Below are 14,699 nucleotides of genomic sequence, written 5' to 3' on the forward strand. Positions count from 1 at the left end.
TACTTCCTCATATTTAACATTCAATTCATTGTGCTTAGCAAGTAACTTGTCATGCTCCTCTCTAAGTTGCTTGCTAGAAACAATACATGTATCATGAGTTTCTACTACCTCATTGTGTCTAATAAGCAACTCATTATTCGAGGCCTTAAGCTTAGCATATTCATTTTCAAGAACTTTGCATTTAGATTTGTACTTCTTGATCACTTGTTGGTACTCATCTAGGATGGTTTGCACTTCATTAGGAGATAAATCATGTCCACTTTCATCACTAGAGGAGTTGTCATCATCGCTCACCTTAGAGTTACCTCTTGCCATGAGACACATGGGTGGTGGAGGTAAAGGTGGCTCATCATCACCGTCATTATGCATGTCAATCCCCACTATCTTCTTCTTGGATTCATCATCACTTGAATTTTCATTTGAGGATTCCCCATCGGTGATCCATTCTCCAAGAAAAGCCTTGATATCTTTTTTTCTCTTGAAAGACCTTTTCTTCTTGAAGTCCTTCTTCTCATGGCTTTTCTTTGAGTGCTTGTTATGCTTATCATCATCATATTGCTTCTTGTTGAGCTTTGAGGGTTCGGGACAATCATAGGAGAGATGCCCATATTTGCCACAATTGTAGCACGTCTTCTTGGCATTGTCATTGCTTTTTCGGGTATGGAATTTGTTCTTCTTTGGATCATAGTTGTACTCTTTCTTGTTTAATCTTGACATCATCTTGGAGGTCTTTCTCATGAGGAGTGCAAGCTCAATATCACCATCCTCATCACTTGAATCTTCACTAGCTTCATCATCACTTGAGCTTGGTGAGGGAGCCTTGCACTTGTTTTTCTTTTTGGACTTGTGATCACTCTTAGCTTTAAGTGCAAGATCCTTCTTGGCATTTGGAGGGTCAACTTCACCCAAGAGAAACATCTCATGAGACCGAATTTTTCCAATGACCTCACCAACTTCAAGTGTTGCAAGATCCTTCTCATAAAGCAATGCGGTGACAATGTTGTACTTGGGCATGTGTAGAGAATGTAGGACCTTCTGGATGATGTCAGTAGTAGTCAAAGGAGAAATTTCAAGAGCATTAATGTCCTCAATAAGTGCTTTGCTTGGGACCATCGGTTCAACCGGTGCTATAGAGATTGTTGACTTGATTTCCCTTTGTATCCAGAGAAGATAGACCGACAGGTGCGTCGTAACTTCCGCCAAGCGTCGGATGCACCGATGCTAAGGCATCGGTTAAACCGGTGCTGTAGTTTTTCTTGATTTTCAGCTGAATTGACTTGGAGTTGAATGTAACTTCGATTGTTTCTTCTTCCAAGTGTTGTGTCGATTTCTTTTGACTATCTTGAGTTATTTGTGAGCGAGTGTGCAAGATTTCTAAGGCCAACTCAATTTTGGTCAAGCTACTAACTCACGAACCCCTCTTAATAGTACGGTCAAGAACTAGAAACTATAAAACCTAGCTAAATCAAGTGTCCTTTATCTCCTTGTGACACATGAGACTAGAAAGGTCCTTAATCTTTGAAATTGAGTCCTTGGCACGCATGATTGTTTCGAATTGAGGAGTCTCATTTTATATTTCATATGAGACTAATCTAATCATTTATTTTTCCTTCAAAATACATGTTAGTCGCATACGGTTGTTATTAATCACCAAAACTTACCATTAGAGTCTATCGGCCTAGATGCGCTTCACATCACCATAAAGTATTATTAGGCACTCAATTGTTCTATTTTTCTTGCTAGCCGAGTAACTCAGTATTAGGCAAATAGGCACCATATACTATGTCAAGCCTAATCACCACTACCATGCCAACCTACCACTACGACCTTCCCTCTAGCTCAGAACCTACCCTTATCAAATTATCAGAGAAGAAGATTTATAGTCTATGATGACCACAAGAGAAGGAAGTGAAGAGGGATGGAGATAAGTTACCAGGGAAGAAGAGAAAACACCCTTGTTACTAAAAGTGGCTTTGTTACCCAGCAATATCATACGATTCAGATATTAAGTTTCTAAGCAGACAAGAGATACGATGGATTGATCCCGTGTAAAGACTTTGTAAGGATGAAATGTGAACGAGAACAAGTTTGAAGCTTAGTTTTCTTTTATTGTTTTAGAGTTTTCCTTCTTGTGTTTTTGAGCCCCTCATTTGAGGTTTATAGTCTAAAATCTCTTGTAATCCTTGGCTGTATATTTCACCATGTGGATATAGAGGCCAGTTTATCCTCTATTTAAAAAAATAGCTTTAGCATCAATAATTGATCAATATCAGCAATACTGCAAGTGGTATCATGTATTGTCCATGTCCTGATTTTGACCCAAAAATAGGGGAATTTGTGAATACTCAAGCTGACTTCATCACACGGCGTAGATGGTCCCTTGACAGAAGATCCTGAGTGAGTATTGACCATGCCTTTGAGTCTTCTAGTGGGCTACCATTTCTCACCTTTCAGAGCAAAAGATGAGATGAGATCCTCTCCTACCACCGTTCGTCTCCCGCGCCGGCCACCCACCGTTTGCCACCAGAGGGCAGAATCGTCAAGCCACCCTCCCCCGGCGCCTATAAGAAGGCCCCTCTCCATTTCTTCAAACTTTAGTTCCAGAGCCCTCCAAAAGAAAAAATATTATCGAATATTAAAAGCCTTTTCCTCATCGATAGAAACAGTGGAATTATTAAAAACAGGCAAAAAGGATTTTTTCCATTTTGCTACCCCGTCGTCTTCCACCAGCTTCCTCTCCGGCCGCCGTAGCGTAGCCGAATTGTCCTGCTCCGGGGCTCGCTAGCTTCTCCGGCCGGCGAGAGGCTGTTCCCGGCGAGCGTTCGTTCTCCTCCGCGCGGCTGAGGGGATCCCCTTGGGCGCTCGGAATTGGGGCGTGCATGATGGGATTTTGGCTGATTCCGATGGAGACGCCGGCGAGGCTTCTGTGGAGCACCAGCTTCTTCCGCCACAAGATCGCCGCCATGCTCGCCTCCTCCTCCTGCTTCTTATAGATCCGATCCCTCACCGTCGTCGTCGGCAGCTTGGCTTCTGTGCTGTACATACGCCGGCGCACGTATAGTTAAATTTCCTCGATCTCCTAAGAAGTAAATAATAATCTTCAAGCTTGGGTACGTCTTGGATCCATGGAGTCCGGCCGGCTCATCTTCAGCGCCACGGGCTCCGGCGCCGGGCAGATGCTCTTCCTGGACTGCGGCGCGGGCGGCGTCCCCGGCGGCGGCGGCTTGTTCCATCGAGGTATTAGTCACATCTAGATTTCCGATCCTTGGCTGCTTGCTTGTTGATTCCATTCGTTCCATCGTCATGTTGTACTACGTGGTGCTTCGATTTGGCTTAGAATTCGTGTGTACTGATTGGGGCTGCCATGTGGGAGTGATGAAGGTGGGAGACCGGTGCTCGGCCTGGAAGAAGGGCGCGGCGTAAAGCGGCCCTTCTTCACCTCCCCCGACGAGCTCCTCGAGGAGGAGTACTACGACGAGCAGCTGCCGGAGAAGAAGCGCCGCCTCACCCCGGAGCAGGTAATTACTAACTACTAGCTAGTCAACCCGCGCGCTTTCCCCGGCCGCCGCGCGCCTAGATAGCTAAGCTAGACGATGCATGATGACGCATGCACGTCATGGTCATGGCGCAGGTGCATCTGCTGGAGAGGAGCTTCGAGGAGGAGAACAAGCTGGAGCCGGAGCGCAAGACGGAGCTGGCCCGCAAGCTGGGGCTGCAGCCTCGCCAGGTGGCCGTCTGGTTCCAGAACCGCCGCGCCCGCTGGAAGACCAAGCAGCTCGAGCGCGACTTCGACCGCCTCAAGGCCTCCTTCGACGCCCTCCGCGCCGACCACGACCTCCTCCTTCAGGACAACCACCGCCTCCGCTCACAGGCAAGTAACTGTAACCCTCCTCCTCCTCCTAGAAGCCTAGCTCCGAGCACGTTGCTGATGGATCTCTGCTGTTGTTTAATTAAGGTGGCATCGTTGACCGAGAAGCTGCAAGAGAAGGAGGGGACGGAGGGCGGCGCTAGCGCCGACGCCGACGCCGCGGCGCTGCCGGTGGATGTCAAGCTGGCTTCCTTGGCCGACGAAGACGTTGACGAGCCGCCCGCGGAGGCGTTCGAAGCGCATCAGCAGGTCAAGTCCGAGGACAGGCTGAGCACGGGCAGCGGCGGGAGCGCGGTGGTGGACACGGACGCACACCTGTGCGGCCAGCTCGCCGCCGCGGTCGACAGCAGCGTGGAGTCCTACTTCCCCGGCGGCGAGGACTACCACGACTGCGGGATGGGCGGCCCCGTCAACCACTGCCCGGGAGGGATCCAGTCGGATGACGACGGCGCGGGCAGCGACGAGGGATGCAGCTACTATCCCGAAGATGAAGCCGCCGCCGCCGTGTTCTTCGCCGGACACGCCCACCCCCACGCCGAAGACGACGAGGACGCCGGCCAGATCGGCTGGTGGATGTGGAACTAGACATTCTTCCCAAAGCCGATCGACCGTCAAAAATCTTATGTTGTCGAAATCTCTCGTGCCTCGGTTTTCTTTCGCAATCGTTGCTGTAATATGGTGAATTATGGATAAGGTGTATGCATGCATGGTAGGGTAAAATTGGGCAGTTAATATTGTTAATCCCGATCAGACTTGGCGTTCGAGAAGATTAAGAGAGTTGGGGCGAGAAATAAGTGCATGGAGACAAGTACTCTTTTTATGGCACAGTATACATTACTAGTATGTCAAATGATGAGATTCAGTCATGTCATTTCTGTTTTTTTTTTCCTTTTGTCAATACCAATTGGAGTTCTTAATTGTACTATATACATTTTGCATGGTTATTATGTGTTCTACAGAATGAAACCGAGGATGTGCTAGTGAATGGAATAGTGCCCGAAAGTGATCTTTAGCTAGTGGTCAGTTGTATTGACCTGTGGTCAGTAAAAGCAAGAAAAGACCAACAGTAGCAGTAGATGCAACCTACTATATGATATTCAGCTTCCAAATGCGAGTCAAGAGATGGTATCTGTAAATCATGTTACTGAATCCTTCATGTGCGAAAAAAAAGAAGAAAAAAGAAAAAAAAAGAAGAAAAAAAAAGAAAAGAGAGGTAGAACATGTCACTGAATGATTGGCTTGTGCTCTGGGAATGGAACATGGAAGCAGCACTGCTTCAGAACAAACACTAATGTATCAGAGTCCTGGTAACACCAAATTAAGTATAGATCAGTGCGCCTGGAAAGCCCGAACATCTTAAACAAGTCTTCCACTTGCTCAACACGAGCATGAGACAAATGCAGCTTTCTTTCCCTTTCATCTTTTCGGACATGCACAAACAGGAAGTCTGAACACGAGTGCCAACTTTGGACATTAATTACACAAACTGGATAGCCTTGATCGAGGCAAACGGTTGGCCCTGGCAAATCTGTCTGCTGTTCTTGTTCTGTTGTTCATTATATAGTCATCTGCTGTCATCACTTGCTAGTAACATTTACAAACAAAAAAAAAGTCCTACAAGTGGATGTTTGAGATCACAGAGGAACAAAGCAATATCTGAATTTCCACTACTGATGAACGGTGTTCTTTAGTAAACATTACCAATTTACAAAGGTTTTGGGTTCTGGCGTAGTAAATTCAGTCCAGAGGATGGATGTGAGATCAAGGGATATGTGGTTGGCTTGTTTACATGCAATTTGTGTGTGTTTCTATAGGTGTGCCTTTCAAGTTCAGTTGAAAGGTCTTTTCCTCGAATATATCTGGAAAAGCTGGCTCGTGGTCGTGGAGATAGAGAACAACAGGAGCTGAAAGTTGCCTCTCAACAGTGTCTAGATCAATGCTGAATAAAAATGTGCTGGTAAGAGGAAGCTTTTCCCCCAGCTCGATCCAATCCTCTGAAAAGAGAGGAGTCTTTAGCCTAGCCGCCACTCCCCCACGGCTGCCATCGCTCTCACCTGCGACTTTTTTACAGTCTCCAAGGTTGATCCATCCCTCTCAAGTCTCATCCTCCAATCAGGCATGCCCCTAGAAACAAGAAGTCATCTCAATCGATCCCTCACGCGGCTCAGTACATGCTATAAACACACTATAATCCATGCCATGCATGCCACCTGTTCCTAGTAATCAGAATCTACAAATCCACATGCTTTGCTGGACTAAGCACATGTCCTCACACATGGGGATTTGACGTTTTTAACCCGTAAGAAATCTTTTTATTTTTCAGACGAAGAGCAAACAGCCAAATAAGAAATCTCGCCTCAGGGACAGATGCCTGGTGGTTACCGGTAGCAGCTGCCGTTGTTCTTGCTGAGCCTGACATGCTTATTAGTAGAGGGGGGCTGATTATTTTTTTCAAAAATTAATCCTACCATGCGGTCCGTAGTAGCCTAGCAGCAGCATATGCATCGCAAAAGCAAATCTGGCTCGGCGGCGATTGGACGCGGGAGCGCATTTGGTCTCTGTGCAGCCCCCACTGAACCGCCAAGATTCCATCCCCTCCATCCTTGACGGCGACGTCAGGGAAAAGGCTTTTGTCCTGCAGCCGCGGCCATGTGCCATGAGGCCGTGCGCTCAGTGCTCGCCCGTTTGATCGAGCAGAAGCCGATGATAACCTTTGCTCGTCGGGCTGTGTTTACTTCCCCAAACTCTTTCAAACTTTCCATCACATCGAAATCACATCGAAATATTAAATATAGCAAATGACTCATGCATGGAGTACTAAATATAAGTAAATAAAAAAACTAATTACATAGTTTTGATGTACATTGTGAGACGAATCTTTTGAGCCTAGTTAGCCTATAATATGACAATATTTTTCACAAACAAACGAAAAGTGCTATAATATGCTACAGTGTCCGATGCGACTTTTTCTACCAGATTTTCGCGGATCTAAACACACCCTCGGTTAGAAAGAAAAAAAATCTATGCCGCCGGGCTGGGGAGTCGATGAGAATATTTGATAGTGGCCCTCGCCGTCCGAGCAGCTATCGCGGTTGCCATCAGTCCCGTCGCGGAAAAAGCAGGGAAATTTTCGCCTCCGAAGGCGACCGCGGGAGGGAAACCGATGGCACGAGGAGGCGTGTCCGTGGCGGTGCGGATAGGGGGCCTAGGCGCTTAGCTAGGGGGTGGCCGCGGCTACCGGCATCTGGGGGACGCGCCGGGATGATGGGGAGATGAGGAGGAAGAAAACGAGCGGGGAGAGAGGTCGCTCGCTCGGCGTGCCGTCGTCGTGTTGGTCTGGGCACCGGCCGCTGCCGCCTGCCGGAGCCCGGCCCAGCGCAGCAGGCGCGGGTCTCGGCGTCTGGCGCGCCGCGCTGGTCTCTGGGGATCGGCATGAAGCGTAGATGGAAGCGTTTGGGCGCAAGGGACTTTTTTTTTGCTTTTTTATTTTTGATAATATCCTTTGCTTGCTTGCTTGTTGCTACCAACGACCGGCGCCGCACGAAGATGACTGGTTAAAAAAAAGATGCTTGGGCGTTCGTGTAGATGGCGTTCGTACAGAACGACACGACACGGCCTGTTGCGAGAACGGCACCGGTGTGAACTGGGAATCGCAAGATCGAAGAGGAGGCACGGAGAGACCAGGGTGGTCCGGTGGTGGAGCAGATGGTGGGGGCTGGATTTGGCGCCCAGTACAGTAGGGTGGTCGCATCGCATCTGACGGACGCTTTCCCAAGGTTGATATCTCCACCACCCGCGCCGGTCCCTGCCCTGCCCTGCTCTGCTCTGCTGTGCTGTTCTCCGCCGGCCATGTTCCGTGTCTGGGACTGGCCGGGGTGCCCCCAGCCAGCCTCGCACCGCACGCATCGCCCAATCACCAGGGGGATCAGCTGCCAAGGTTGCCGCGGCTGCAGTTGCCCTTGCCCCGGGCGGCCCCCATCCCCGTGCGCCGATGCTCCGCCCTGTCCCCGTGGCCGTGGGCGCGGGGCGGGGGTTTCATTGCCCTGCTCCACCCGCCGCGGATCCACCCGCCATCACCACTCACCAGTCACCAGGCGTCCAGGCCCCAGCTCAGCTCCGCCCACCACGCGCCGCTGCATCGGCGAGCCAAGGCGCGGTTGCCGCTGCCGCCCCCGTGCGCTCCGATCCCGGGCGCCGGTGGTGCCGCGGCCTGTGACCGCCGCGTGTGATACCCACCGCCGCGAGTCCGTAGAGTTGCCATGTTCTCTTCTTGCTTTTGTCGTCTCCTGGCCTCAGCTCTTGGCCAGTTTTTTTTACCGAACGGTCCGACGAAACCGCCGCCGGTTCCGGTAAACCGGACCGGTTTGACCGGTTACCGAAAAAACCGATCAAATTCAAATTTCAAAAAAAATGGTAGTTCAACCGGTTTCCACCGGTTAGCCGAGCGGTTAGATCGGTTTACCGGTCCGGTTTGACCGGTTACCGGTCGGTTTGAGTGGTAACCGGCCAAATTCAAAAAAAAATTTCTTTTTTTTTTGTTTAAATTCAAATGCCCGCAAAGTATATTAAATGAATGTTTGTATAACATGTTTTAGCCTAAATGAACCCTCCAACCCTCTTTTGTACTACTTTTACATTAATACAATGTATAACATGTTTTACATTGTATTTGTATACTTTTATATGCACGTTTTTTTGTTTAACTTCAAATGCTCGCAAAATATACTAAATGAATAAATATTTGAAAATTTTTGACACCATTAGATTCGTCGCAACTTGAAGTATTTTTAGAATTTTTTGAGAATTTTTCATTTTTTAATTCAAAATTAAATTTTAAATTTGGATCGGTTTGAAACCGACCCAAACTAGAACCGGTTTGACCGATAACCGCGATTTCCGGACCGGTTCTGGTCGGTTTTTTAACCCTGCTCTTGGCACGAGCAGGCTCATAGCAAATCTGCTACGCAGCGCAGATAATCAATCACCTCTGTATTCCACACTTATCGTGGGATTCAGATATTCCTGACCGTGCAATTAAACTAGCCGCAATAACAAAGAAAACAACAATATACGAATACGATTGACAGGCGACAGAGCTCGCTAACATAATGTTTTCACAAAAAAAAAACTCGCGCGCCGCCGCTGGCCCTTTTTTTGGTCGAAACAAAAGTGTCTCAGCCCATGTGAGACTGGCATAGCCCAACATGCAAAAGGTCCAACTCGCCGGCATTTAGGCATCCTCGACAAACGGCCCAGGGGTGACCTATCTTAACAATCGAAACCTGGGTTCACTAGAAACTGGGGCGCACCGTTGGTGCGCCAATTTGAACTGGTTCAATGGATGCCGTGTAATAGTATTAGCGCAAGCTATGTTTTGTAAATTTAAAAGGCTATGTAACTATTGGAAACTATCTGGGAACGACTTGATTTTTAACTTTTTTTTTGGTATTGTATGAAACTTTGAATATTATTTTGGGTATCGAATTTTTTTTTTGTGGTGAAAGAAGGGATAAAATAGTTTATTAGGGAGGGCGGAGCACAATTAGTCCGATACTTAATGTATTTGCGAAAATATATTGCGATTGGTAGAGGTGTCAATTTTTTTTAGGAAGTAGTGGTTATATTTAAATATGATGTGTTATTGTGGAGGTAGCATAAGAAGTCATAGAAGAATGGTGATCGAATTGTACGTATAGTGTTGCTATTGTAGTAGTAATGACGCGTTCTTGCCGGGTGGACCTGTATCCCGCATTGTAGTACGGTAGTTGATGTGGATTTTAGTTCATACATGTAGTTGTTGTGTACAGGCAAATGTATATATTTTTTTTAAAGCAACGTAGTTAAGTTGAATCCACTGTTCCATTATTTTCGCATAGATGTTATGGTCTGCAGCCCGCTGTTGCAGTTGGTATGATTTGAGAATTCAATTGTCGTGATATTAATATTTAAGTACTATAATATTTTGGGTATCGAAATGGAGGTATGATATTTGTTGTTATATTTATTATGGTGAAAGAAAGGGTAAAATAATTTATTACGGAGGGCGGAGCACAATTAGTCGGATACTTAATATAGTTTGTGAAATCATGTGATAATTAATAGATGTGATATTTTTAAAAAAGTTGTAGATATATTAAAATATATCACGTTATTGTGGAAATCGCATGAGGAACCGTAAACGGTAGTACAATATTTTTTTTAACAAAATAATATGCTATGTGGAATGGATTATGGAAATAATTGTGGTGAAAGAAGAGTTAGATAATTTATTAAGGAGGTTGGAGCACAATTAGTCGTGTACTTAATATATTTGCGAAATTATATTGCAATTAGTAGCACATTTTTTTTTATAAGAGAGCGGTTGTTGTACTAAATATGACATGTTATTATGGAGGTAGCATGAGAAGCTATAGAAGAATGGTGATACAATATTATGTTTTTAGTAAATTAAAATATTATGTTAAATGAATTATGAAAATGCTTCGAATTTAAAAAACTTTGCTATACAGTGAAGTTGTAGATTTTGAATTTTTAGGCAACTTTTGTATTGATCACTTTTTATTTAAAGATATTTTGGTATCAAAATTATAGGTGCAACGAGTCGCATGTAAATGTTTGTTTAAATGAATTGTGAAAGCATTTTGAATTTTAAAATTTGCTATATAATGAAGTTGTAGTTTTTGAATTCTTGATTAAATTTTATGTTCAGCAACTTTTGATTCCAACACGTTTTGGTGTTTAAATAGTACGTATAATGTTGCTCGTGTGGAAGTAATGGATGAAACGGGTTGTGGTTTGATTCAATTAAAATCTGAGAGTTTTTTTAGAAAAAAAACCTGAGAGAGGATACGGACCGCGGGTCGATTTTATGAAAACTTAAGATTTTATTTGGAAATTTCCTTCAACCAGCACTGTTGGACTGCGAGTTTATTTTGAGAAAAGCTGAGGGCTTTTTTGTAAAATTTTATGAGAGATAGCCCTGCTAATGGGTTGGAACCCGCACCATACCCAACCCCACCCAAAATTAACATATTTAGATATCCAACCCCACCCAACCCAATTAGTTAATTTCTCAACTCTAACCAACCCGCCCCATTATAAGCGGGTAACCCATAAAAACCCATGTGTTCTACTATGCAGAGGAATTTAGTGGTTCTACACTTAATGTGGGGACCACATATATGTCCAACCACACTATTTTGCACAGAGTATGTGTCAGTCATATTGACTCATCTCTAAAAATTTCAGTCAATTTCGATAAAATTTTATAGTGTGAACGCGAGGTTTTAATTCCAGGGTCCGAGTCTTGATGTGGAGCCCACGTGTAGTTCTAGCCACGCTATTTTGCACAGAGTAGCTGCCAGTCGTACTGAGTCATCTCCAACAAATTTCAGTCAATTTCGATAAAATTTTATAGTGTGAACGCGAGATTTTAATTCTAGGGTCCGGCTCTTGATGTGGAGCACACGTGTAGTTCTAGCCACGCTGCTTTGCACAGAGTAGCTGCCAGTCGTACTGAGTCATCTCCAACAAATTTCAGTCAATTTCGATAAAATTTTATAGTGTGAACGCGAGGTTTTAATTCTAGGATCCGGCTCTTGATGTGGAGCCCACGTGTAGTTCTAGCCACGCTGCTTTGCACAGAGTAGCTGCCAGTCGTACTGAGTCATCTCCAACAAATTTCAGTCAATTTCGATAAAATTTTATAGTGTGAACGCGAGGTTTTAATTCCAGGGTCCGGCTCTTCATGTGGGCCCCACAGGTAGTTCTAGCCACACTGCTTTGCACAAAATAGCTGCCAGTCGTACTGAGTCATCTCCAACAAAATTCAGTCAATTTCGATAAAATTTTCTGATATAAACACGTGGTTTTAATTTCAGAGTCCAGCTCTCACGTGGGACCCACATTTATATATAGTTATATTATTTTGTAAAAAGTATCCATTTCGACCCACCCCAACCTGCCTCAACCCGCATTTATATAGAACCCGCCCCGACCCACCCCATTAACTAATACAACCCATTTTAAATCATCCAAACACACTCTATTTCAAAACCCACCCCATAAAACCCATTTCAACCCAACCCATTAGCAGGCCTAATGAGAGAGGAACTTAGACTGCAGGTTGATTTCTCTTAAGTTTGAGGTTTTTTTGCAAAATGACCGGGGAAAGCATGATCTGGGCTGTCCACCCGACCAATCTGACGGCCTGAAACGGCCGGCGACATGACCTGCTTCCCTAGTCTCGGAATTGGCCAGGATTCGTAGGGAGAGATTCCCTGGCACAACAGCGTGCCACGTCGCCCAAAAAAACAACCATCCGATTGGGCCATCGAACGGGCACCATACGCCGCCAGGCCGCTGCGCCTCCCGCCGGCCACCATGCGCCGGCCGCCGCCGCGCGCCCCGCAGGCGGGCGCGGCCACTGCGGATTCGACCGATGGCTAGGATCCCGTGAAGGGTATCGGGCCGGGCGCCGCCTCCGTCCTCCGGCCCGTCCTCCCTCGGTGCGAGCCGCGGGTCACGCCACGCCGTGCCAAGCTGCCCGCTGGGCCACCGCGGAGGACGACGCCACGCGCCGTCAAGAAGCCACGCCGAGCCGCCGCACCAGCCGCTAGGCCACCGCGCGCCGCCGGGCCGGGACGAGCAGCCGCGGCTCGCCTGTGTCGCACAGTCGGCTGCACCCACCCGCCCGGCCGCTGCACCGCCGGCTCCTCCTGTGCCGAGCGTAGCAGCCCGGCGGCCGGCTCAGGACAGAGCAGGTGAGAGGAGCAGGCAGGCTGGCGGGTGAAGCAGGCAAGCAAGCGGCCGGCCGCCGCCGCTGCGAGAGACAGCAGAGAGACGGAGAGAGCGACAGAGATTGAGAGGTAGAGGAGATTGAAGCAGAGAGAGAGAGTTCGAGACATCAGATAGAGACGAGATATTTTTACATTTTTACAATATATACCCTGGTTATTTACAAAATAATCTTTAAACAAAAAAATATTGTACAGTACTATTTTACAAAGTCTCTAGCTATTTATGATATATAGTCTCCAAATAAGAAAACAATATAGCAACACAATGGTGTATAGAAATGGTATTCATAATTAATCATAGATTAAATGTAAATGATACAGTCTCCAAATAAGAAAGCAATATAGCAACACAATGGTGTATAAAAATGTTATTCATAATTGATCATGGCTTGCACGTAAAGTATTAAATAGTCAGATAGACAGTATTGTCTATGGGCTCGAAAAAAAACACTTTCGCAATTCATTTGCACAACGCTTACATACGACCCGTCGTGCCTACAATATAGGCACCAAAACATCTTCAAAATAAAAAATGTTTGATACAAAAGTGGCTCCGAATTTAAAAATCTGCAGCTTTAATATATAGTACAATACCAAATTCAAAACACTTTTACAATTTATCCAAATAAATGTTTACATAGGATCCATTCTACCTACGATTCAGACACTGAAACGTCTTTACATCAACAAGCCTAAAGCTTTGCTACACAACAAACTTTTAACAAAAAAAAAGTTCGATTTCCAAAATATTATCCTACTTAAATAGTAGCATCACAACAATGGAGAGTCCAAAATATATACAATGCATTATTACAATTTGTACGAGAAAGGAACCTATGGTCCACGACAACTTTTAAATTTGATGGACAATTAATATTTCCAATCATACAAATAATATATACATATATTAACAAGCTATTCACTCGCGCGCCGCGGGCCGTCCTCGGCTCCGCCGCCGGGAGGGCGCAGGGGAGTGGGGGCTGCCGAGAGGGAGCAGGAGGAGCCGTGGGGAGAGAGAGAATGGGAGGGAGGGAGGGAGGAGGCTGTCGGTGGGGGGAGTGGGTACAAAAAGAGAAAAAAACTAAACATGTGAGTCCCACGGCCGGCAATCGGTACATAGGACGAGAAAGGGTGGCGTCGGTGGGGGGGAGAGAGAAAAGATAAAACAAATGACACATGGGTCCCACATCCGGTAGTCGGTAGGAAGAGAAATAGAGTACAATGAGTGCGGGGAAACTTCATATAGAGTAAAGAATCTCGACGACCAGGATGAAATATTCAGAAGAGACGCTAGATGTACAAATAGTAATCAACAAAAGAAATAAAAATTCATCGACCACGCTACAAGTGTCCAGGTTTCCACGTGACCCCGATGGCCAAAAGAGTAATTAGCCTGCAACACACGCCGTCTAAAAAACTCATGCACGGATAAAATAAAAACACACCCTTATATGCTAATGCTATACAATTGTTCCACCACACGGGTTATTCAATGTGCTAACAGTTAGTGCAGTAATAACCGCGATCAATAAAAATTGCGGATATAGCAATATTTTATTGAATGTCGAATAAAATAGTTTTATTTTGGAAATTTGACGATGCATTAGAGCATCTCCAAGAGCTCTTGTGTTTTGTTTTCTAAATATAGAGTTTGTAGACCCTTAATAAAAATAGAAAAGCACCTAATTTTATGGGGTAGTCCAAGAGACTAGGTAAAGTGGGATAGCTATATTCAAAATTGGGTTCACGTCATCCAATTTCATTGGCCCTTACAATTCCACCGCGATCGATCTGTTCGCGATGCGCTGGACATGAGCGCTGCTGCCCCTTAACTCGCGCCGTCGCCCTTGGATGACGTAGCGCCGCCGCCCCTGGACGTGAATCCGACCCTTGGACGTGAGTGCCGCTGCTCCTTGAAGCAGCATCGCCTGGACGTGAGTGCCGCTGGCTGCCCCTGATGTTGCACCATGTGGACGTGGAGGCCAAGACCATCGGCAATGGTGCCTGGGCGGACGTGGATGCTCGACAAGGCA

The 14,699-nt window shown here is 46.2% G+C and overlaps 1 protein-coding gene across 1 annotated transcript; it reads left to right on the forward strand.

Moving 5' to 3' along the window:
- The first annotated feature begins 2,515 nt into the window (after positions 1–2,515).
- LOC120640614 (homeobox-leucine zipper protein HOX16-like) lies at positions 2,516–4,810 on the forward strand. The gene is made up of 4 exons (XM_039916508.1): positions 2,516–3,237; positions 3,382–3,518; positions 3,632–3,871; positions 3,956–4,810. Exons 1-4 carry the CDS (start codon positions 3,126–3,128, stop codon positions 4,451–4,453), a joined length of 987 nt encoding a protein of 328 aa, XP_039772442.1. The 5' UTR covers positions 2,516–3,125; the 3' UTR covers positions 4,454–4,810.
- Positions 4,811–14,699: the final 9,889 nt, after the last annotated feature.

This window comes from Panicum virgatum, chromosome 1K, assembly GCF_016808335.1.
Source record: "Panicum virgatum strain AP13 chromosome 1K, P.virgatum_v5, whole genome shotgun sequence".
NCBI classification, from domain to species: Eukaryota; Viridiplantae; Streptophyta; class Magnoliopsida; order Poales; family Poaceae; genus Panicum; species Panicum virgatum.